The sequence below is a fragment of the Paroedura picta genome, chromosome 5 (assembly GCF_049243985.1).
Source record: "Paroedura picta isolate Pp20150507F chromosome 5, Ppicta_v3.0, whole genome shotgun sequence".
In the NCBI taxonomy this organism is placed as follows: Eukaryota; Metazoa; Chordata; class Lepidosauria; order Squamata; family Gekkonidae; genus Paroedura; species Paroedura picta.
In genome coordinates this window covers 117,663,048-117,688,849 of record NC_135373.1, presented here as the reverse complement: position 1 = coordinate 117,688,849, position 25,802 = coordinate 117,663,048, and the positions used below count along the sequence as shown (strand labels likewise).

The 25,802-nt window shown below is 46.1% G+C and overlaps 1 protein-coding gene across 6 annotated transcripts in view; it reads left to right on the top strand.

Moving 5' to 3' along the window:
- Positions 1–24,389, top strand: part of LOC143838578 (1-phosphatidylinositol 4,5-bisphosphate phosphodiesterase zeta-1-like) — a 54,832-nt gene extending 30,443 nt beyond the window's left edge. For 3 of the 6 annotated variants that reach the window (XM_077340110.1, XM_077340113.1, XM_077340112.1), the window contains 4 exons: positions 12,884–13,056; positions 16,330–16,462; positions 20,851–21,000; positions 24,222–24,389. In XM_077340110.1, the coding sequence (XP_077196225.1) occupies positions 12,884–13,056; positions 16,330–16,462; positions 20,851–21,000; positions 24,222–24,310 (545 nt within the window). In that variant the 3' untranslated portion in view covers positions 24,311–24,389. Of the gene's footprint in view, positions 1–12,883; positions 13,057–16,329; positions 16,463–20,850; positions 21,001–22,071; positions 22,143–24,221 lie in introns of those variants that run through there. The other 3 variants (XM_077340111.1, XR_013231425.1, XR_013231426.1) reach the window with 3 other exon arrangements.
- Positions 24,390–25,802: the final 1,413 nt, after the last annotated feature.

Below are 25,802 nucleotides of genomic sequence, written 5' to 3'. Positions count from 1 at the left end.
TCAAAAATCGACCAGCAAAGTTAGAGAAGTAGTTGGCAATGTCCCCTCCTCCTAGCTTAGGTGGGGAGAGAAAGGGGAAGGCGACTGTAAGCCGCTTTGAGCCTCCTTCGAGTAGGGAAAAGCGGCATATAAGAACCAACTCTTCTTCTTCTTCTTCTTCTTCTTCTTCTTCTTCTTCTTCTTCTTCTTCTTCTTCTTCTTCTTCTTAACCAACCATCAGTGAGAGCAGCTTTGAGACATATTTGGAGACAGAGAGTGGACATGAGCTTAGAGAGAGAGAGAGAGAAGCTACAGCAGGCTTTCTCAACCAGGGCTTGGTGAGGCTGAGCTGGAGGGCCCTTTGAGGTCTCTTCCAGCTCTGCGTGATTCTGATAATACTACAATGGCACAACATGGTGTGTGGATTCATGATGCATGCTCTGTAAGGCAAGGGTCATGTCAAGAATCGTTGACATGATGCCCATGAATGTCTCTGCTTTCTTCTCATGCGCTGCATGAGGCCTCTTCTTCCTCTCCCTCCGTGCGGGACTCCTAGAAGCTAGAGGGACAGCTTGAAAAATGCATTTTGAAATTCCTTTGCAGCCGAGCATTTAAGGGGCCGGCGCCTAGAGCCCGAACACCAATTTTCAGCCTCCCCAGTGATTATTTTTGTGCACAGAGAGGCATGAATCAGGTTGGCTGTTTTCCATGGTCTGCTGAGAGCTTCACAGTTTATGTAAAAAAATATGTTTACTTCCACCGGTGGGGGCTTTCTGAATTGGAAGAGCCTCAAGAGAGTTGAGCCTGGGAAAGCAAAAGGTTCATATCCCCTTTCCATGGCTGAGTCTCACTGAAGTTGTGCCTGTACATGGTTTAAATTGGAGCTTTCTCGAACTTGAGCCAGAGATGTTTATGCAGCAGTGGCTACTTCCGACCAAGGCTGCCCGGCGATCCATGGGGGGGTGACGCTGGGAGTTAGAGCCAGAACTGAAGGCTGCTGGTCACGTGACTGGGGAGTGGGCATCACATGCACAAGGTCACATATGTGGCAAAGGCCCCAGGCCACCCAGCAACCAGTATAACCAGAGATAGCTGGCAGCCACCTATGGCCACTGAGCTCAGTGTCAAAGGTAAAGGTAAAGGTATCCCCTGTGCAAGCACCGAGTCATGTCTGATCCTTGGGGTGACGCTCTCCAGCGTTTTCATGGCAGACTCAATACGGGGTGGTTTGCCAGTGCCTTCCCCAGGCATTACCTTTTACCCCCCCCCAGCAAGCAAACTGGGTCCTCATTTTACCGACCTCGGAAGGATGGAAGGCTGAGTCAACTTTGAGCCGGCTGCTGGGATCGAACTCCCAGCCTCATGGCCAAAGCTTTCAGACTGCATGTCTGCTGCCTTACCACTCTGCGCCACAAGAGGCTCCTAGTTTTGTCAGTGACAAAACTATGCCCCTAATGTGTGGAAGAGACTAATAATGCCTCCCCATGAGCCAAACCACAGGTGCCACACCAAGGGGGGGGGCACGAATACAGCATTGGAGCTGGCCACCAGCAGACCCCAAAAGAGGATCATCTGCACCACCCCACGTGCAAATGCTGACCCCCACGGCCATCCGAGAGAGCATCCCTGGAGATGCAGGCAGAGCAGGGAGGCATGAATGCGACTGTGGAGGCTCCCGACTTACCAGTGGGGCTGCCCCTGGAGTGAAGGTGTTCTGCTTGACTGTGGCAGATGAGGTTGCTCTGCCACACCAAAGCCGCAATTGGAGTGACTCCACCCACTCGTCCCCCTTCCCCGCCCACATGGTCTCCTGTTCCCTCCCTCACATAGGGTGGCCAGCTCTGGGCTAGAGAATACCTGGAGAGTTTGGGGGTGGAGCCGGAAGTGGGTGGGATTTACGGTGGGGAGAGACCTCAATGGATTTAGTGTTGCCAACTATCAGTTGTGAAATACCTGGAGACTTTGGGGGTGAAATACCTGGAGGATTTGGGGCAGGAAGAGTCCAAAGTGGAGCATAATGTCATAGAGTTCACCCCCAACACCACTTGGGGCAACTATTTTCTCCTGGAGAACATCTTTGTAGTATGGAGATGAGCTGTAATTCCAGGGGACCCCCTTGTCCCACCTGGGGACTGACCTCCCTACAACCCACTGAAGTAGAGACTCTGTCCCCCTTTCTCTTACCACGGAGTTGTTGTATAACTTTTACCAAAGAGCCGATACACAAGGCATATTTACCTTGTCGAATTTGTCTAAGACAGTGGTTCTCAACCGGGGGTCGGGACCCCTTTGGGGGTTGAATGAACCTTTCACAGGGGTTGCGGAAGGGCAAGCAGCTTGGCCGGGGGGGGGGGCATCCACACAACAGCCTTGTGGGGTAGATCGAGATAGAGCGTTCGTCTGTCTGGAGCAACGGAAAAGAACGAGATGGGCATGGTGGGACAAGAGGCAGAACTGAACTGAGAAAACCCAGAAAAAAACCAATTTATATACCATCATGAACAATGGATCTTCATGCCATTGGTCAGTTTCGGTTTAATTTCTGTGAAAGAACAGTTGCCTAATTTTACGGTTGGGGGTCACGACAACATGAGGAACTGTATTAAAGGGTCGCGGCATTAGGAAGGTTGAGAACCACTGGTCTAAGAGGATATTATTTCAAGTGACTAAAGACAAGATGTACAAACTCATAGAGGGCAGGGCAATCTTGCAATCCAGTCCAGGTAAATAATAACGACCTAAAACGATTTTGGGTATGAAACCTTCCCCCCCCCACATCTCCCTGACAGTTTTAATGATTTGATTATTGCATTTCCTTAATGTATTAATGACCCACTACTAGCAAGAGGGAAATAATGGAGCCGACTGAAGGGTGGGTGCTGTCAAAAACAAGGCGCATTTTCCTTTATCTCCTTGAGTCTTTTTCAGGCTCTTCTTTTAGCAGAAGGGCAAGGATGAAATGGATGGGCCCGGTTTAGTAAAACACCATTTCAGATTATTAGATGTCATTCTTTAGCAGAGGTAGCCCCCTCCCCCAACCCACACGCACCTAGCAGAAATTGTCATGGTATTCAGGTGTAATTGGGTAATGGGCAGTGAATGATTTCTAATGATTAAGAAATTGCTTTTTGCAGTGCAGCTACGAAAGCTGGCAATTAAATGGGAATAATGAAAGCAATTAAAAACATTAACGTAATGGAGACCTTGAGCTTTCCAGATGAAATTGGCTTTCTAGCTGTAAAATGCGGCTGGCCTCCCCTTTTCTTCCAATCTCGTCTGGTTATACAACTTGAGCTGAACAATCCAGTCTCCACACGCTTGCAAATCCCTAGGCAGATAAGTTCCCCATCTCTACCCCCTTCCCTGTGTTTTCGACCTATAATGATTGTGTTGATAGGGCATCAATTCAGTTCTCCCTATGAAGCAAACCCTCCCTATCTTCTCATGAAGGTAAGTGGGAGCTAAACTCACCAGACCTCCTAACAGATGCCCACTTAGGAAGGGCAATCTCCAGGCAATTTTGACCCATGCCCAATGACGCTCAGCAGAAGAAACCAGGTCCTATTCTGCACACAATAGATAATGCATTTTCAAGGCACTTTAGAAGTAGATTTTCCTGTTCTGCACAGGAAAATCCAGCTGCAAAAGCACATTGAAAGTGCATTATCCTAGGTGTGCGGAATGGGCCCAGGCTGGCCCAAGGGGAGGAGGTGGAGGACAGCAATCATTGAACACATGAAATGGCCTTATATTGAATCAGACTCTTGGTCCGTCAAGGTTAGTATTGTCTACTTGGACTGCAGGTGGTTCTCTAGAGCAGGGGTAGTCAAACTGCGGCCCTCCAGATGTCCATGGACTACAATTCCCAGGAGCCCCTGCCAGTATTCGCTGGCAGGGGCTCCTGGGAATTGTAGTCCATGGACATCTGGAGGGCCGCGGTTTGACTACCCTTGCTCTAGAGTCTCAGGTGGAGGTCTTTCACATCACCTTCTGCCCACCAAGCCAATGCTCAATCACTGAACCACAAGCTCTCTCCCCTTGTCATTCCTGAGTGATGATGTCACTTCCATCATGACCTGGAAGGACTGGGAAACACAGAAGCACTTGTCCCCAAAGTCTATGGTTTCCAGAGTCTGGGGGTGTGTGGCTCAATTTCAGGATCAATGGACTGAGGTGATAGTGAGCTACGCCCATCAAGAATATCTAGTATCCCTGGTGTCTTGGAGACAAGGCTGTGGATCCCAGAACTGCCCTGAAATGTCAGGTTTTATGGCCAAATTCTGAACAATGTAACTTGGCTTCATGAAAGTACGTTCTTTTTCATGAAACTGCTGGTCAAAGCTGAGAGAGACCATCAGGGACGAAAAGCTTGGGCCAGAACCGAGACGCAACCGGACTGAATATGCAGAATAGTAAAGAATAGTCCAGGCTATTAAATACTACACCAGTATTTTTATTGAGGTGTTCAAAACTGATCAATGGCTAGCAGCATGCTTGTAATCGTGCCCTTTTGTACAGACGGTTGATTAACTCCTTTTAAATTTACTGCTTTTGGATTACGTCTAAGAGTCCATGTTTTTGAATAGCAGGCTATATTTTATAACTATGCTGCTACTTCCAGCAAAAAAAAAAACAACCCGTATCTGAAATCCATGTGTGGACAGCAGACATATGGATTTCGGATCATGTGACACACTATCGGAACAATGTGGATGCCCGTCATTTATCTGTTTTTCAAGCTACTTGAAGACTGTTTATACACACACACACACACACACACATTTATGTTTCAAGAAAGTAAATAGACATATAGGCATAGAGAAAAAAAAAGGAGATTCTACATATTATTTCAGGACCGTTATTCACTACATAATAGAATATTAAGGATCTAAATCAGTGGTCCCCAACCTTTTTATCAACGGGGACCGTTCAATGCTTGACAATTTTACTGAGGCTGGGGTGGGGGTAGTCTTTTGCCGAGGAATGTCACCATTGCCGCCTGAGCCCCTGTTTGCACTTGAAAGCTCACGCCTTGAATAAATCTTTGTTGGTGTTAAAGGTGCTACTGGACTCTGATTTTGCTTTGTTGTGCTGCTTCAGACCAACACGGCTACCCACTTGAAACTATGCCTGGAAAAGTTGAAGGAAAATTGGAAAAACGAAGACCCAACGTGAGAGGGATAGACTCTATCAAGGAAACAACAGCCCTCAGTTTTGTGGTCCTGTTTTGGGGGACATTAATTCATAGGGTTGCCTTGAGTAAAAAATCACCTTGATGGGACATAAGACACATGGGGGGTATATTTGCACTTTGAAACTCTCTTGAAATCTAGAAGGTCCACCATCAAATACAAATATTTTAAAATGTTGAGAGAGAGAGAGAGGAGTCTTTCTGATCATGGATCTCTGACATCTCATCTAGTTTGGCTTGACGTCTGCTCTTGAGATAATGCTCTCCACCAGAAAGGAAAAACAAAACAGAAGAGCTGCCGCCACTGCAGTCTATCTGTGGCCGGGGTGCTGATGATCCCTGAATTCTTGCTCGCCAGACTCTAGGATTCAATCAGCGAAGTCACGAACTGGACAGAATTTCTCCTTGAAATATAAAATGTGACATGGGCTGCATATTTAGCCAGTAGGCGTGAAATTGACCTCATCAAGATGGAGAGGCTGTAGGACAGTGGAAGAACCTCGGCTTTGCATTCAGAAGGTCTCAGGTCCGTAACCCAGCACCTGTAGTTCAAAAGAACCAAGCAGTAGGTGGTGTGAAAGACCTTGGCTGGAGACCCTGGAGAGCCCTGCCAGAGTGAGTAGACAGTCATGCTACTAACCTTGATGGACCACTGTGCCATGAGTGTTCATGTGAGAATGCAGGTTCTTCCGAATTACTATTTGGCCTAACTTGTACTTCTTTCATAGAATCATAGAGTTGGAAGGGGCCATACAGGCCATCTAGTCCAACCCCCGCTCAACGCAGGATTAGCCCTAAGCATCCTAAAGCATCCAAGAAAAGTGTGTATCCAACCTTTGCTTGAAGACTTCCAGTGAGGGGGCGCTCACCACCTCCTTAGGCAGCCTATTCCACTGCTGAACTACTCTGACTGTGAAAAACTTTTTCCTGATATCTAGCCTATATTGTTGTACTTGAAGTTTAAACCCATTACTGCGTGTCCTCTCCTCTGCAGCCAGCAGAAACAGCATCCTGCCCTCTTCCAAGTGACAACCTCTCAAATACTTAAAGAGGGCTATCATGTCCCCTCTCAACCTCCTTTTCTCCAGGCTGAACATTCCCAAGTCCCTCAACCTATCTTCATAGGGCTTGGTCCCTTGGCCCCAGATCATCTTCGTCAATCTCCTCTGTACCCTTTCAATTTTATCTACGTCCTTCTTGAAAAGAGGCCTCCAGAACTGCACACAGTACTCCAGGTGTGGTCTGACCAGTGCCGTATACAATGGGACTATGACATCTTGTGATTTTGATGTGATGCCTCTGTTGATACAGCCCAAAATGGCATTTGCCTTTTTTACCGCTGCATCACACTGCCTGCTCATGTTTAGTTTACAATATCTGCAATTCCCCCTGGAAGAGTATCAAGACCGTTTGCTTTTTAAAAAACATTATTCTATTTTATGCATGTCTTCGTTTTGCGCTTTACTGTGGTAATACATGGCTTTTCCGAAAAGGAAGCGCCATTATCCTAGAAACGAGGAGATTTTACTTTTATTTGAGACCAGCTATCACAAGAATACCTTTTTTCCGTGAATTATAATATCCTGTTCTAGGCAGCGTGCTGTTTTTATCCCCACGGCTGGAACAGCAAAACAACAGTTAGCTTTGTAGCTTCTGAGAAAGGAAATGCTGACAGTTTTGCGTTCAAGATAGAGACCTGCGCTTGATGACTGAACTGTGAGGCCGACTCATATGTCAGTTCGAAATGTTTGCACAACAGATCGGTGTATCTCTGCAGAACTGACATATTCCCTCCAGCACCTTTGCAGGGAGTGTTTTTTACCGTAACTGGCCTTTGCTGTTTGTGACTTAATCAGGAAAGCGGGTGGGTGGGTGGGTGGCGCCTGGTCGTTCTACTCCGTAATGAATTCATATTTTGAGTTAATTAGAGAGTCCACGCCGTACGCCACTCAGAAGCCAATACAGTTTGAATGAATTAGGAACAGTAGCCTTTACGTTGGCAACATCGCTGGTCCGTACTGAGGAATAACGGCATCTGAGTAACCTGCAGTCCGCATGCCGACAATTCCTGTCTATCCCTGACTGTTTCCGCATTAGGAGACAAGACTTCTTTTAGCCTCGCTTTGGATTCCCTTTGGATGCTCCTCCCCTTTGTTCCCAGGATGAAATTCGCAACATGTTTTCCGCACTGAGTCATACGGAGCCGGCCTCCCATCATGCTTTGCTCCCGTCCCCTTTTCCCAAAATGTCGTTTTTGCAAAATGGGGCCTGCTTGCACCTTTGTTTTTGTTATGCCATCTGAAGAAGCAAATTTTAGTGCAGAAACAGATGAAAAAGTCGACCCTTAAAAAATGCAAATCCAAACAATATCGCTAGTGTGGAAACGGTCGTGCATGTTGGAAAGGAAGGACAGTGCAGTGCCCACCAATACTCCACAGGGGGCAATAAAGGTGGAGAGACGTTTCTTCTTGTCTGCTCTGCTGCTATTTTGTCTTTTCCAGAAAACTCAGGGACTTCCTTACTAGGTTACCAGCTCTGGATTGGGAACTATTTGGAGACTTTGGTGGTGGAGCCAGGAGTGGCCGGGATTTGAGGTGAGGTACGGGGAACCTCAGTATTGTTTAATGCTATGAAGTTCACTTGCTAAAGCAGTCATTTTCTCCAAGGAAAGTGGTCTCTTTATTCTGGAGCGTTACGTACATTGTGAAAATTCCATACAACTAGTCAACATGCAAATGAAGGACTGAAATCTAGCCAATTGCTAACTGATTTGAGACTCTAGTAATGGACCAATCCATGGGCGCTGTTAAAGGCCAGTCAGGTTCCTTGGTGGGCTGCCTGAAATGTATATAAGTTCCATAGTGTTTGCTGTTTGGTGTTTGAGTTAGCGTTGGAGTTAAATAAAGACCTGATGGTTTTGAAGAACTTGTGTCTGTGTCCACCAAATCCACAGACTTAATATGGAGATGATCTGTAATTCTAGTGTAAGAGTGCTTAATGAACTGAACAGGAAAACGTCTTTAAAAGCAAGTTTCTTTATTCAGAGACGTAGACATCATTACAAGGCATTAGACAGGAATGGCGAATCTAGGGAAAGACTCCTCTGATAAACCCAAGCTCACCCTCATCCCCCCTCCTTTGGGAAGGTGATGGCCAGCATTTCAAAGGAGCCTAAAAATTTGGCGCAATCTAACACTACCAAGGTGTGGGAGACAGGGAGGCTGGGGAGGATGAGCTAAGCTATGGGAACCAAGCATTTTTGTCCTTGGGGTACCAGGCAGCTTGGGAATACATCATCGCAGGCTGACAAGGCAGGGCAATAAATGGATCATTCACAATTGTCATGGCAGAATACTGCAGAATTCTGACATCTAGGGATCCCCAGGTACCACCTGGGGCCTGGCATGCTTATTCCTTTCTTCCGGCTGTCTCTTCTACCTTTATAATATCTCTCTCCCTCTTTCTCTGGAAATGGCATAAATCAAAAAGAGGTTTCCGAATTTTCCATCCTGTTTCCTTTAGCTGTTACTATGGTCAGTAAAGACAAGAGAAACAAGCAAGGAAAACACAAAGAATGCAGGGAGAACATGTCATAGGAGCAGACGGCAATGAATTTGGTCAGCTTCGGCCTTAAGTTTCCCCTTCCCCACTCTTCCAGTTAATCAAGAAAAAGAAAAGAACGAGCCCATTTGCACACTCCTTTTTACATGCCCACAATGAAAAACGTTAGGGATTTATCGGAAGGGTGAAGTTCAAAATGGGGCATGGCACATTTGTGAGGGGGCATGGCCCCTAATGAGACTGTAGCTACACCCCTGTGCTCATAACCACCAAAATCAATGCCTGAGTTGATTGGACAGAAAATAATGAACCCGTAATGATCTTCCTTTTACAGTGCGTCTTTTTATGTCCGCAGCTCCAATTCGTTGGACGTTGTGATTGATGTAATAAATGTAAAATTTATTAAGCAGTTTTCAAGACTCAAATCTTAATTGTTTTAATTTAAAAACATATTAGTTTAACATCCGTTATATTCATTTCCAAGAAAAAGCATCCAATCTTGGGAATCAATGGCTGACGGGAGGTTCATAAGGATGCGTGTGGAATCTAATATTCAATACTGGGAGGAGTTACACAGTGATAAAAGGTTCAAAAGCTAATTTCAACTTTTAATTTTAATTTTAACTGGGTTCTGGATATTTATTCTCTTTAAACAGCAAGAAACCCCGACTGCTTCCAACACATCTAGCTAGATGATACCAGGAAATTCTAAATCAAAAGTTCATGATACAAATACTACAATAATGATTGTTAACAGGTGAACTTACAGGGGGCTCTGAAATGTCGCCAGAAACTCAAATGTTTATCTTTTGGCAACTACCTGCTGCTTTTCAGAACAACTGTTGTAACATTTGTTTTGTGGTTGTATTGGTTAAGAGCTGCGAACTCTAATGCAGAGAGTTTGATTCCCCATTCCTCTACATGAAGCATGCTGGGTGACCGTGGGCCAGTCAATTATCTCAATTCTTTCAGCCTCACCTACATCACACAGTGTCTGTTTTGAGGAGAGGAAGGGAAGGTGATTGGAAGCCACTCTGAAAGTGCCATTAAGTCAAAGCTGATTTCTGGTGACCCCATAAGGTTTTTCAGGGAAGACAAAGAGTTGGTTCTTATGTGCTGCTTTTCTCTATCAGAAGGAATTTCAAAGCGGCTTACAGTCGCCTTCTCTTTCCTCTCCCCACAACAGACACCCTGTGAGGGAGGTGAGGCTGAGAGAGGTCTAAAACAATTACTCTGTGAGAACAGCTCCATCAGGGCTGTGGCTAGCCCAAGCTCACTCAGCTGGCTGCATGTGGGGATTGGGGAATCAAATCTGGCTCGTCAGATTAGAAGTTGGCACTTCTAACCTCTACACCAAGCTGTCTCAGTTTAGAAGTGGTTTATCACTGCCTGCCTCTGGGTAACAATCCTGGCTATCCTCCAACACTCGCTATGACATCAGAGCAGATCAACCAATGGCATGAAGAAATGGGACCAGGAGAAAGCTCAGATTCAAAGGGCGTATGGATGAACAAGGAGACAGTTTCAGGATAATTAGAAATTATCATATTGCTAGTACTGACAGTCTTATTGGAGCTGTCCAGGTCCTGTTCATTTATGAATGCACTCTATGTTGAGTTAAATTCCTGCTCCCCCACTTTTCAAAATTAAAATCAGAAAAGGCCATTGGAATTATTTCTGTTGGAAGATGCAAAATCTGCAGTATGACTGATTGAACACAATATGAAGAATATCCTACAGGGGGCATAGACAGGCTCGGCACTTCCTGATATTTTCAAAGTATCTCCTCGAGGGCCCTGATTGGCTCAGTTGGAGACTTCCTGCTCCCTTAAGCACACTTCCTTCCTGCTTGCCCCCAGAACAGAAAGAACAACAGTCAGACTGCTTAGGACCCTGTCTCCTCTCCTATTCACAAAGCTGTTTCTCTTCTAAATAAAACTATTATTTCAAGGAGCCTGGTGCCTCAGGCCTCTTTGTAAACATAAACTCTGCCAATGACTCGCCCGCCAGTTTAGGAAGTATTCAACTTATATCGTCTTGTCCCATGTCGTCCCCATGTCAACTTAATATAATTGACACCAGGATTTACAGAATAGACTGTGCCTCTCTGTAGAAAACCTTTCTGTTACTAAACATGGTGCAACAGAGGGGAGGCATGCATGGAATAGTAATAATAAACACAGCTACCCCCTTTCTATAACTTTTGTGGACCAGAGGTGTTGTGTGTTTTTTTTTTAATACGGTTGTCCATAAAGAAGCAGAAAGATGATGATGGATGGGGGTTTGTTCATATTGTTTTGTGAAGGCAGAAGTGGGTATCTTGGAGAAACAAATCTTAGAACTGCCTTCAGCTCCAAAAATATTTCAAGAAATGAGAAGTTCGGGAGACAGCAAAAACAAAACAAAGGAAGCCTAGCAATAAATATGATCCCAGCCAACAATCAAAAGAAACCTTGACAGCTTGTTTGGTAGAGATATAATGCATGAGGTTCTTCAGCTCATCCAACCTACTCTGCAGCCTGAAAGTACAATATAGGCTAATATAGATGCTATACTGAACTTTCGTCATAGTTTTTACTCTTTGGTTTTCATTTTAAAAATGTAAAACACCATGATTCAGAAGAAGAGGAACTGGCATTTATACCCTGCTTTTTACTACCTGAAAGGGGCTTAAAGCAGCTTACAATCGCTGCTTACAATCGCCCATTTCCCACTGGGGACAGGCATCCCTACCATGAAAAGCGATCCCTTTTCCAGAACCACTCTTCTGTAAATAGAATTGCCAGCTCTGGGTTAGGAATTTCTGGAGATTTTGGAGGGAAGAGCCTCAGGACGTTGGGGCTTGGGGAGGGGAGAGTGCTCAGCAGGTTATAATGTCATTGAAGCTGCCCTCCAAAGTAGCCACTTTCTGATTCTCTGGAGATCAGTTGTGATTCCCGGAGATTTCTAAGTGCCGCCTAGAGGGTGGGCAACCCTATCTATCAAAAACATAGAACCATAGAGTTGGAAGGGGCCATCCAGGCCATCTAGTCCAACCCCCTGCTCAACGCAGGATCAGCCTAAAGCATCCATGAGAAATATCTGTCCAGTCACTTCTTCAGCAAGGGGGAAGCTCACTACCTCCTTAGGCAGCCGATTCCACTGCTGAACTATATTCTGATACCTAGCTGGTACTGTTCATTATGTAGTTTAAACCCATTATTACAGGTTGTATCCAAATTCTTAAACCACTCCTGCCCATTACTGCTGGTCCTATCTTCTGCCATCAACAGGAACTGCTCTCTGCCCTCCTTCAAGTGACAACCTTTCAAATACTGAAAGAGAGCCATAATGTCACCTCTCAACCTGCTTTTCTCCAAGCTGAACATCCCCAAGTCCCTCATCCTTTCCTCACAGGGCTTGGTCCCCTGGCCTTCAATCATTCTCATCACTCTCCTCTGTCCCCTCTCCATTTTATCCACATCATCTGTCTATGGCCCATGCTTCCTCCTGATTTATTGAATTGGCTCACCCATAATGTGGCAGAATAATGAATTATGTAACAGATTTATTTGCTTGTTTCTTTATCAATTATGGGATTCATATTCTGCCTCCTCTTTGGAAACGGAAAGCAGATTACACATTCAATATAATAACAAAATCCTATAAGATTCAAAAGATTAATAACAGTGAACAACAATTCTGTAGTCCATTGAAATTAGAGTTTTAAAAATCATAAACATAGTATTAAATTATTAAAATGGACCATGATACTTTCTGTGTGTGAGAGAGAGAAAGAGACATGGAAAGGTACAGAGCAGATTTTCAGCCTGGTGGCATAAGGCAGAGAGGCTTCTGGTGCTACTGATGTTACTTCTGGCCTCAACCATAGGCCCAGTGGAGCAGCTCTGTCTAGGAAGCTCTGATAAAGGTCCCACAGAGCTCGGATCTCATCAGGCAGAGCACTCCACAGGGCCCGAGCCAGGGCCGAAAAGGCCCTAACTCTGGTTGAGGCCAGCTTGATTTCTTTAAGGCCGGAGACCTGAACAGGTTTTTCTCTCTTGAGCATAAAGTCCTTTTGGGGGCATAATGGTATAGAGATAGAAACACACAGAGAGAAATCCCATGGCGTATTTTCTATTGTCATATACTTAACTTCTTTCCCCCCAACAGTGGCCTTAAATTTCCAAACGGCTGGAATACAAATGGACCTCCAAAACGGGAAATTTTTGGACAACGGTGGTACTGGTTATATATTAAAACCGGAATTCCTAAGACAGGGAGACACACAGTTTAACCCGTACAATATAACTGAGGCCCATCATGCCATCACGCTTACAATAACGGTAAGTTTATTATTCTATTGATACCATTCTCCAAAGGCAATCCATGGCAAACCAGGGAGACCTTAGAAGAGAGCCTGAAACTCTCTCATCTCCTGCATCTGAGGCCTTAGTAAGCTTACCGCTGAAAGAACCAAGATGGCGACAGGTGGTATGGGGTTTCGGGCCGTGAACATATGGGTCAGGTCCCTGCCAGATGCAGCCTCATCAGATTCTGAGAAGTGGTGGAGAGGGTTCTGACAGGATCAGGACCAGAGCCACAGGAACCACCAGCAGACTCGGGACTGGTCCAGGAGCCCGGCGATCAGGCTCCCCTGCGCCTGGGAAGGCTTTTTCCTCCCCCCCCCCCCCACCAGGCGAAAGGCTTTCCCAGGCTCCAGGGACCGTGATCGCCGGGTTCCTGGGCCAGTCCTGAGTCTGTGTGGCATAATGGTGAATTTTCAGCTCTGGGCTGGGTAACACCTGGATATTGGGGGGGGGGATTTAGGAGGGGGGATTTTTGGAGGGAAGATAGCTCGGTAGGGGTGTGATTTTTTTGTAGAATCCACCCTTCAAAGCAGTCATTTTCTGCAGGGGATCTGATTATCATCTGAAGATCAATGGTAATCCCCCATCTCCAGCCACCAACTGAAGGTTGGGAACCCTAAATGTAATGCCATAATGTCTACTCTCTGAAGCAGCAGTTTTCTCCAAAAGAACTGTAGCCTGGATATGTCCTTTCATTCTGGGAGGTCACCAAGATTTTGTGGTGGGACAGTCGGGTGGTAAGGGTCAAATCTCTTCACCGTGTCTAAAACCTGGCATGGTTGGGGCTGTGTTTTCTTGTACTGGACTTGGGCCGTCACAGAGCCCCTTTCAGCACCTTCCATGAAACAACTTTGGACAATTCTGACTTTCTCTGACTCCCAGTGTGATGAGTCACTGAGTCTCTGCAGGCCAAGCATTTGGAAAGAAGTGGAGCTAACTGGAACTTCCACACTCAGAGAGGGTCAACCTCTGACTCCCAGGGCTAGGAGGCAACATCAAGGGAAGGTCTTGGCTTCTATGCCCTGTTGCTAGACCTCCAGAAGAACTGGCTGGCTATCGTGTGAGGCAGCATGCTGGTTAGAAGAACATCTAGGCTGATCCAGTGGGGCTCTTATGTTTTTATCTTCCCATTGTCTGTCCAGTTCGTGTTATCTTTAGGTTGCAATCGGCGCTCCCCCGTTTCGGTGACATCCTACATAATATTTGTGTGCAAAATCCCAGTGAATTAGATCTTTTAGCTCAAGTAGCGACACTCACGACGGCGCTGAAAAATCGGCCAGTCAGAACTGAAATAAATCACGCTCGTGTGATTTATTAGCTGCGATATTTTCTCCTACCTTCCCGGGCCCTGTGGTTGGAAGTAAATACCTTGAATATCGCGGTTGCTGAGACGAGCTTGCTGCAAATGCGATTTAGTCATCAAAGGCATCTGACAGCTTATTAAATACCAGCGCTGTAGTTCCTTGTCTAGTTATGCCGTAAACACTATGCCCCAAGTTCGGGCATGCGTGACAGCCATCTTGCTTGGCTCAGTCAGCTTTATGGTACCAACATTAAATTAAAAATTTGCACTCAAATAATTCCCCCAGCCTGTTGCCTTGCCAAGGTGAACCTGCCAGTCGGCTGTGATCTTTGCTGAAGCTCTGTTTTGGGTGTCCTTTTCTCTCAGAAGCATGGCGGATGATTGGTCACAGTCAGTGCCTTTTAAAAAAATGGTTCCCTGACTCAGGAATTGTGCCTGAATGGGTGCTTGCCCGCCATCTATCTGATTTAGCTTCAGGCATCAGGGAGAGAGTCCGAGTTCCCTGCCAAGGCTGTGAACCCAGAAGTGATGTCATTACATGCTCATGACGCTCTAGGAATCTCCCCAATCTCTATAGCCAAAACCAAGGCTCAGGTGCTGTGCAGTGCTGGTTTGGAGAACTGCCACAGCTTCAGTGCTCCTGAGGGTCGGCAAGTCTAGCCATCGAGTTTTTCAGTTGCTCGAGTATTTTTTTGGTTAATTGCAGTCATGGAGTCATAACCTGCTGTCTCACCGCTGATGCTTCCAAGGCAATTTGTGGATCGATTATTTTTGGCTTTCTTGTGAATGGGTTCTTGTGGCTCCCTTGATTGGCTTAAGTGCCTTACTTTACTCCATGAGTCACTGGCTTTTGAAACAATCCTTCCAGTGCTGCTTTTTGCTATTTAGCTTCCTGGGGAAGTCCCTGGTGGGCTACCAGCAACCTGGAGCAAGTGGAGTCAAGCAGCCTTTACAATATGGGGCATGGTGCTGGGACCGCTCATCTTAGACACAGACAACAAGAGCAGGAGCCAGAAGAACATGACACAGAGGGAAGCAATGACAAACTACCTCCGAACATCCTTTGCCTGCCTGCCAGACAATCCTCGGATCATCCCGCTACACTGCACATGCCATATGATACCTTATATTTTATAAAAAGCGGCAGGTCGTTCTGACAATGTGCCGGGTCTCTGATTAGCCCTCACCGGGGGATATGTCCCCAGTACGGTGATGGCACTTCCCCACTGAGGCCCAATCAGACCATACTCTGCACTGCTTACCAGCACTTGGTGTAAGGAGCCAGCAGGATGTAATCAGGGGAGTTGGGGATGGCCATCCAGGCATGTTCTATTGGGTGGGAAAGGGCGACAGTTAATTAATTTTTAATATTTTTTATATTTGTTAAACATTTATCAGTGATATGCCCATATATGGTTATGTTGACTCATACACCCCTCCCAAAATGGCCAATGATGGGCCTGGAGGAGGTGGGAAGGGGGGGCCCTGGTGAATGTGTCCACAGCTCTGCTTCCCAACCATATTCTGCATGATAGCATCACTTCTGGGGTTTCTTAAAGCCTGAAGAATGTTTCAGGGGTTTCTCAATGGTAAAAATGTTGAAAAAGGCTAACCTAGAATTTGGGGGGAGGGCAGGGAAGGGGGGAAACTCTGCAGTGTGCAACGCCAGAGAGCGCATACTCCGAAGCAGCCATTTTCTCCTGGAAAATTGATATCTCACACCTACCAACCAGTCGTAATAACAGGATATCTCCAGGTCTCACCTGGAGATTAGCAACCCCTTGTACGGGGCCTTTGCCTTCCCCTTATAAGAGATAAATAATGGCTATATGTGTTCTCTTGCTTTGTGGACGATCATTTTCCTGCAAAATCACAAAGACCAAAATAATAAGCCATTTTTGCGGGACAGCTTGAACTGAAGGTTATGTACCTTTCCGGTTGTGCAGATTATCAGTGGCCATCAGCTGCCCCCGAGTAGCCTCTCCCGGTCCAATAAAGCCGACCCCCTGGTGGTCATCGAAATCCACGGCGTTCCCGAAGACCAGACGAAACTCCAGACTTGTGTGGTAAAGGCCAACGGTAAGTGCGCGAGGCCTATTGATTTGCGTGAGGCCTCAATAATTTAGGAACTCAACTCATTAGCTTACACGGCTTATCAAAGTTCTTCCTCCGGCAACCGAACATATATCTCGAAGCAGCAGTGCGTGAATCGATACGAAAAGCGGGAAGGACACACGAGGAATTGGTAATGTTGCATTGCAGGAATCCCATTATCTGAGCCTTGATTATGTGGAATGCCTGCTCATCGGAATTCACGGTGGGTGTCTCCTCTTCTTCACTTACTATCAGTCAGTGTCACACAAAGGTGGCTTTTATCCGGCAGCGCTGATAATGGCCTTGATTGGCACAGGACAGGCTTTCTCAACCGGGTGTCCATGAAACCCTGGGATTTTTTAATGGCCCTGGATGGGTTTCCTGAATAGGGAGGAGCTAATTAATTTTTAATGAGTTTTTTTTTAATTGTAAAACATTTATCGGGTGATATGACCGTATTTTGGCCAACTCATGAGAAGGAAGGACTCCCTGGAGAAGAGCCTCATGCTGGGAGCGATCGAGGGCAAAAGAAGAAGGGGACGACAGAGAATGAGGTGGCTGGACGGAGTCACTGAAGCAGTCGGTGTGAGCTTAAATGGACTCCGGGGAATGGTAGAGGACAGGAAGGCCTGGAGGATCATTGTCCATGGGGTCGCGATGGGTCGGACACGACTTCACACCTAACAAAAACAATGACCGTATTTGGTCATGTCGACTCAGCCACCTCTCCCAAAATGGCCCATGATTTCTCCAGGACACTTGGAGAAAGTGGCTTCTTTGGAAGAAGAATTATCTGAACTAGACCGCATTGAAGTGCCTCCTCTCCTCAAACTTCTTCCTCCTCGAGCCGCTGGGAACCCCATTTGTTGAAAACAGCCTTTCTCAGCTTTTTTAGCATTGAAAACCCCCCTGAAACATTTTTTCAAGCTTCTAAGTGGCGCCATCATGCAGAATATGGTAGGGAAGCACAGCTGTGCTAATGCCCACATGTGGTCCCTCCCCTTTCCACCCCCTCCTGGCCCATCATTGGCCATTTTGGGAGGGGAGGGGCAGGTCGACACGATCATACCTCGTGATATCACCCAATAAATGTTTAATAAATTTTAACTATATACGGATTAAAAGTTACTCCCACCTATTTGGGAAACCCATCCAGGGCCATCAAGAAGCCCCAGGGTTTTCCGAAAACCTGGTTGAGAAAGTCTGGTTTAGAAGAACACAACATTTGGAGCTGGAAGTGATACGATTTGACTGCCTTGGCACGTTTCTTTTTTGGCCTGAGCTACGAAAGAGAGAGAAGGGCTGACAGAAATATTCAGAAAATGGCGTTAGCACCAGAGTTCTCATCCTTCAGGGCTTTCCCCTCCCCCCTTGTCTTTGGTTGCCAACATGGCTGGTTAAAAAATATCTCCTGTCTCTCGAACGCAGGCTTAATGTGTGGAAATGGGTGGCTGCCATTTTTCTTGGCATGGTGGTAAATAAGAATCCCCTGGAAAATAACATCCCATTAAGTCTCCATTAACACATTTTCCCCCCCTTTGGGCAGCCTAATTTTTCCCCTCACAATGTGAACAAGCAGACATCATTTGAGCCACTGTAGAAATATGCCAGTTGCATTCTGAATGGTTTTCCTCCTCAGGATGGGTCTTCGGCTCTGTCACTTGGACTGGTTCCTTCCCCACCTCCAAGCAGTTTTTGTAACTTGTTTTAAATTGATTTTCCTTTAAGGCGGAAATCAAGAACGACTGAGTCATTTCAAGGGGCCTGCCTCATTGCGGCTGGCTGGGTATCGTGGTGCCAATTTAAGAGAAAGCATGGCAGAGTACTCCTCCAGTCCTAAAAGGAAATTTATTGGTGTGAGTTTTTCCCCCTCAGGCAAGAGAGTACATAAATCAAGTTGTAGCACCTTAAAGACCAAGAAGATTTTCAGGGTGTAAGCTTTCGAGAACCAAAGTCCTCTTTGTCAAAGACAATAAACGGAGATTTGAGGAAGAAGAAGGGTTGGTTTCACATCCCGCTTTTCACTGCCCGAAGGTGTATCAAAGCGGCTTACATTCGCCTTCCCTTCCTCTCCCCGCAACAGACACCCTGTGAGGGAGGTGAGGCTGAGAGAGCCCTGAGATTACTGAAGAAGAAGAAGAGTTGGTTCTTATATGCTGCTTTTCTCTACCCAAAGGAGTCTCAAAGCGGCTTACATTCGCCTTCCTTTCCTCTCCCCACAACAGACACCCTGTGAGGTGGGTGAGGCTGAGAGAGCCCTGAGATTACTGAAGAAGAAGAAGAGCTGGTTCTTATATGCTGCTTTTCTCTACCCGAAGGAGTCTCAAAACGGCTTCCATTTGCCTTCCCTTCCCTCTCTCCACAACAGACACCCTGTGAGGTAAGTGGGGCTGACACAGCCCTGACATTACTGTTCTGTCAGAACAGGTGGTCTATCAGCACTGTGACTAGCCCAAGGTCAGCTAGCCGGCTGCTTGTGGAGGAGCAGGGAATCACACCCGGCTCTCCAGATTAGAAGCCACCGCTCTTAACTGCTACACAAAGCTGGCTCTCACACTCAAAGATGAAGAGAGCTTTGAGTCTTGGAATCTTACACCCCCCCCAAAAAAAATCTAAGTTGCTAAGGTTTCTAAGGCAGGCAATGGCAAACCACCTCCGTTCATCTCTTGTCTGGATAAACCAGCACGGTGGCCATAAATCGGCAGCAACGGCACAGCACTCTCTGCCCCCCAAGGGTTCTGAGCTTCTCCTGTTCTTGCAACCAGCTGCTGTGTTGAAGAATACCCTTATTCGGCCAAAGCAAATAAAGAGCGCAATTATTGCATTCCCCAAGCCCATTTGCAGATGGGAATATGCCATTCTGAAACCTCTAGAGTCTTGAGTTTAAATTTATTCAAGAGAGGAGTCTGTGATACAAAAAGTGAATGTGCCCCAGAGGAAGGATAACTAGCTCGTCACCTTGAGCAAATGGGAGGACAAATTCATAAATGTTTTAATGAGGCAATAGTCTCTGGGTGGGGCCGAACCCCCAAACTGGGATATGGTTTTTGTGTTCTGCTGAGGACCAAGCTTGAGGCCTGAAGCAAGATGGAAGCAGGCAATGCAATCGACCGATACGCGGCTAGAACCCCACTGTGGATCCTGCCAATTTAAACCAAAACTGACCAATAGAGGGCACTGGTGGGAAGGTCCATTGTTTGCTACTTCATATAAAGTTGGGGTTTTCTTGAGGGATTTCTCAGTTCAGTTTTGCCTCTTAGACCATCATGATGAGATCCCAATAAAGAGTTGTGAACTCCTTGTGTTCCTGGCTTCCTTCGAACCCATAGATGTAACCGTGGAGTTCAAATCAAGACCGTATTCAGGCTGAAGTCCAGAGCAGACTGCATCCTGAATATTTGGGATTTGTCTTCTGCCCAGAGTAGAGTAATTTTTTAAAAAATATTTTTCTTTCACTGTTTCTCCGAGTGGTGATGGGCATCAGGGCTTGCCAGTGGGAGGCCTGAAAATATGAATCCTACAATGGACAGAGATAAATGTATCCGGGAATGATTCAGCACTTTCTCCCCCCCCCCTCCCCGCTGTCAATCCTGCTGAATTCAGATCGATTTGAACCCAGGTCTTTCTCCTTCCTTCCCCCAAATTGAAACAGAAAGCCTTCTGCACTTGATTGGGGAAGCTCAGAGTAAGGAGGGCAACACTGGTCATGAAGCTGACTGGACTGGGAAGGGTGGGGTCAAATTAAGTTCAGCCGGCACTAGTGCTTTATTCCTTCTATTTTGACTCCCAAGCCAGCAGTGGCCTCTCAGAGAATGAGGCAAATCTCTGCTGAGAGAAGTGTGGGCTTCTGGAGCGCAGTCACTTTAAAATGGGGAGGGAAGCCTGCAACTTGGATCCAGGAAGTCTTTGAACTGATGCAATGGCCAATCAGGGAAGACTGCTTTGGAGCAGGAAGTTAATTTGCAAAAAGGAGAAATCCACACACTTACTGATGGTGGTTATTTCAAATATCAAGGCTTATATCCACTCCTGAAAATCGTGGGGGAAAGGTAGGGTCACTGCGGAGAAATCATGCATGTTGCAGAGGGAAAAGCACCCCAAATCAAAAAGGAAATTGAATTCAGCTTAGAATCATAGAATCATTGAGTTGGAAGGGGCCATACAGGCCATCTAGTCCAACCCTCTGCTCAACGCAGGATTAGCCCTAAGCATCCTAAAACGGGAGGGATTTTTTTGGGCTGGAAGTGGATAAAAAGCCCTGTGCAGACTCGACCCAGGGAGTGGTTTTATGTTCACAGGCCAGTGAATGAAGCCCAGTGAATTCCTTTGTCAAAGCTCTTTCATGTTTCATGTTGCTTTCTCTTTGTTTTCAGCTCTTTGTCCCAGGTGGAATCAAACACTCACATTTCACGTCCAGGTTCCAGAGCTTGCACTAGTACGCTTTGTGGTAGAAGACCAGCTTTCCCTCGCTTCCAACGACTTCCTCGGCCAATACACTTTACCACTCTTAAGCATGAACAAAGGTACTTGTTAGCTGTTGTCAAGCGCCACAAAGCCCGTCCGTACCTTTATTGACAAATGGTTCTCCTCGCTATTGTTATACACAACAGAACTTGGAATTATGGACCTGTAGTGATCTATCACTGCTGACAGCAAAAATGTTCCAGGAATCGCCCTGGTATTAACCCCGCCCCCCTCCAATACCACATCACGCTATTTGCCTGGAGTTAATTTATGACAGTTGAATGCAGTATTTATGGGCCCCGTTCTGTTTTGTTGGCTGTGCATGAGGCAATCTCCTGTAGGGCTGTTCCAGGCTAAACCCATGAAGTTCAGTAGCACTGCATAGGATTGCACTGTTAGCAATCCCCATGCGCCCTGCTTCCCCTTTTATATAGGTCTAGAGGCCTCAAAATAACATTGAGAGACGGGCCTCCCTGCTTGAAAACCCGCCTCTAATCAATCTCTCTAAGAACTTATTTGGCTCCCCCTCCTCTATTTCTGCGATCATCTAAGCTCCTTATAAAGAGCAGGCAGCCTGAAGGTTGGGTGAATAAATAAATGGGGCCAATTTTAATTGTAATAACGACCCCACTGTTGTGTTTTGAAGTTTCAGAATTTCTTGTAAGACTCCCTGAGCCTCCAGGGAAGGGTGGTGGGGTATAAATGATAAATAAATAATTCAAAGAGCATCCTTTGGGGATTTTTGCAATTTACTCTGCTGGGTTTAGCTGAGGGTGCCTTGCTGGCGCTAGTCCAGGATTGCTGCCACTTGTGGCTGGCCTTACTAGGAGAGGATTCTAGGATGCTTTCTGTATAGGCACGGGTGATCCTCCATGCACCTGTAGAAGCATGCAGAATTGCCACCGTACTGTCAGCCTACTCGGGACCTTTTGGAGGCATCTTGTATGTGAACAGGCACATCCTCTATATGAGTAGCTTGTCTGTAGCTGCCTTGATTCCCCGCTGTGGTAGAGAGCACTTTGCCAAGCCTATGATCCCAGTGATCCTTCTTTGTGGTCCTGGGGTTTGGGGCACCCCATTATCTACCAGATTCCTCTTCCAGAATGGCTTAGTCTTTGCAAATCCAACAGGGAAGTGAGGACAACTTGAGAGCCAAGATCGCCTTAGATGCATGAGGAAGAAGAGAGAGCCTGCAGGCTTGGGAGAAATGTATTATTATTATTATTATTATTATTATTACGATTACTATTATGATTGCTACTATTGTTATTATGTTGTTATTATGCTTACTACTATTATGATTATTATTATTACTACTACTATTATTAGTGTTGTTATTAAATTATCATTATTATTATTAATATTATGATGATTACTATTATGATTACTACTATTATCATGTTCTTACTATGCTTACTACTATTATGATTATTATTATTACTACAATTATTAGTGTTATTGTTGTTGTTGTTGTTGTTAAAATGTAGAGACTGCGCTGCGCCTCTCTGTGGGTTGGGGCAATTTAAAAATATTAAAATTCAGTTTAAAATGCAATAAAGCCAATAAAACAATAAATACCCCATGTTCTTTTTTCCTTTTTTCTTTCTTTCCTTCTTCTTCTTCTTCTTTTTTTTTTTTGCTAGTTCTTCTCCTTGTATAGAGTGGTGGGATGTCCTGCAAAGGGAAGGTGGGAGGCCCATATGATTTTATTGACTTGTTCTAGCTTTGCCCATAAACCCGGTGGAATCATGCCTTTTAATAGGCCCTGCAGAACTTCAGTAGTTCCGCCAGAGCTTGGATCTCGGCTGGCAACTGGTCCCACCATGTGGGAGTCAAAGCCAAGAAGCCTCTGGCTCTGGTTGAGGCCACACTTCTTTCAGGCCAGGGACCACCAACTTGTTGGTATTCAAACATCGTAGTGTTCTTCTGGGGACATATTGGTCCTCATGTGCCAATGAAGATCGCCATCCACCTGCACTCACCGATCCACCTCCTCATCTGAGAGGCCCATTTCCAATCACAGAAAAGGTACAGGGGGAAAGTCTTAAATCTCTCTCCCATATCAGCCACTGTACCTGCTTTTTGCAGTCAAAGAACCCATCTGGGGATCTGATCGTAGATCCCCAGCGTGTAGGGTTCCAGATTTGGAAATATCTGGAAATTTGTGGGGGGTTCAGCCTGAGGAAAACAGGGTTTGGGATAGGGGAAGGCTACAACCATTTTATCTGAAGATCAGCTGTTGCCTGGAGATAGTTGTAATATCAGATCTCCAGCCATCACCTGGAGGTTGGCAACCCTGTGGGTCAAATATGATTTGCCTCTTTACAACATTGTTTTTACCTTCTGGTATTAGATGGCTAGGCTTTTGTCTCATTGGAGGATTTGTTAAGTTAAGCTGAAGCGAATTCATTAAAACAGAAATGAGATTGTAACCTTCTCCTTTCCTAGGTGGTGGGGGAACCCACAGCAAAATTTAAAAATCAGAAAATGTGACTCATAAAATCATAGAATCATAGAGTTGGAAGGCACCTCCTGGGTCATCTAGTCCAACCCCCTGCACTGTGCAGGACACTCACACACCTATCACTCATCCACTGCAACCAGCCACCCCCTTGAGCCTTCACAGAATCAGCCTCTCCGACAGATGTCTATCCAGCCTCTGTTTAAAAATCTCCAAAGATGGAGAACCCACCACCTCCCGAGGAAGCCTGTTCCACTGAGAAATCTCTCTGACTGCCAGAAATGTTCTATAAGTGGGATTTAATGCCACCAGAGCTTTAGAGATATGAAGCGCTTAAGTTGTTTCATAGCAAGTGCCCAAACAGTTACAGGAATACAATTTTGTGGCACTCAAGATGACCAAGAGTGACGATGGTGCTAGCCAAAGGCACGGGGAAGTCATAGAAGAGCTGCTCTTACAAGAAAAGACCCTAATGGGGCCCAGACTGTTTCTGCACGTGGAGTCTTCACTCCCTTCTGCCCCTGGAGATTCCTTGGGTGGTATCCAGGCAGCGAGAAGCAGCAAGAGAGATTTTGTCCCAATGTGGTTTTGGAGCAAAGCACCTAAGAACAAATCCCGGTCATTCTCCAATACAGGAAAAAAGAAAGGGGCATACTCAGGACAGGAAGCAGGTACTTCCATGCCCACAACAAAATTCTCACTTATAGCATGCTTAGGGAGGTTATTGAGCTGCTTGGTATATATGGATTCATATTCATGTACATGGAACCTTTGTTTTTTTAAAGTCATATACTAATTCTCCTGTTGCATTGCTTGTAGGGTACCGCCATATCCCGCTTCTTTCCAAACTGGGTGTCAGCTTGAGCCCGGCTTCGCTTTTTGTGCATGTTTGGTACTTTCAGCAATAATGCTTGTTAACAGTGTCCCCTGCCCCCTCCGCACCCCAGCTGCCTATTTCCTCAATAAAACAACCATGACTTAACAGCATGACCTCTTCTTTCAAACTGTTTGACTTGCATAGGACAATGGTAGGCAAGGGACATAAAGGCCAGGGTGGTGGAGGATTCAGAAGTAGGGTTATATCAGCACCTATGCTGGAGGTAATGGATCCCTTGTTTCAAGGCCCTGCCCCTGTTCCCCTCCCCAATCAGCTGGCTGGAGGGAGAAGGGAAGCCCAGGCTATGTAACCAATGACATGGCATTTTCATTCTCAGTATGTCAGAAGTGACATCATCCCATCAATGTCATCTTGGCAACACTCTGATATTTGAGCAAAGGGTCTGGGGTAGAAGCCATTTTTACCATAGAGTTTTTGCCCTGGTGCCAGACTGGCACTGAAATATTGCTGATGTGATGATGTCACTTCTGGTACACCTCGGAAGTGACGCCATGTCATCTGCTCCTGGAAAGTGCCTCCATCCCCCACCGGTTGTCAGCGCGGACCTGGAAATCCTACCCATAGGGTTTTCAAGGCAAAAGACGGCCAGGGAAGGGTTGCCATCGCTTGCCTCTGGATAGCAGCCCTAGTTTTCTTTGATGGTCTTTTATCCAAGTACTAAACAGAGCTGGTTCTACTTGGCTTCAGAGGTCTGATGAGATCGTGCTATCCGTGGCCATCCAAGTTAGAGTGTGTGAAGGCCCATGCAACCCAGCAATCCGTTTCCAACGTGGCCAGCCACATGCCCCTGGGATTATAATTGATCTCCTGGGATTATAACTGATTCCCAGGCATCACAGATTATTTCACCGGTCGCTTTGAAAAGTGGGCTGCATGGTATTACACCCCATTGAAGTCCCTCTCCTCCCCAAACCCCACCCTCCTCCATCCCCATCCCCAAAATCTCCAGGTTGGCAATCCTAGCCATGACCCCGATCCAAAAAGTCTCCCCCCAGAGGTGCTTTCAAAGACTAATCTAAATTGCTTGGTGGTGGGGGAGATAGGGGTTTTTTGGTGTGTGTTCGTTGTTTTGCTTCACTCTTAGATTTCAGCAAAGACAGAAAAAGAAATTTAAAAGCCTTCTAGGCTAGACTAGAGGAAGACATGGAGCTTTCTTCAGATGCAGCAATCCTGGGGAGCAAAATGCCCAAGCCCCACATGACCTGCATGGATTTAGAAAGTAGCAAAAAAGAAGGATTATATGTAAGAGCAAATGGAGAGTAGAGGATGAAAATTGGGATAGCAGAGGTCTTAAAAAGAAGAAGAGTTGGTTCTTATATGCCGCTTTTCTCTACCCAGAAGAGGCTCAAAGCGGCTTCCAATCTCCTTCCCTTTTCTCTCCCTACAACAGACACCCTGTGAGGGAGGTGAGGCTGAGGGAGCCCAGATATCACTGTTTGCTCAGAACAGCCAGTGCCGTGGCAAGCCCAAGGTCACCCAGCTGGTGCATGTGGGGAGTGCAG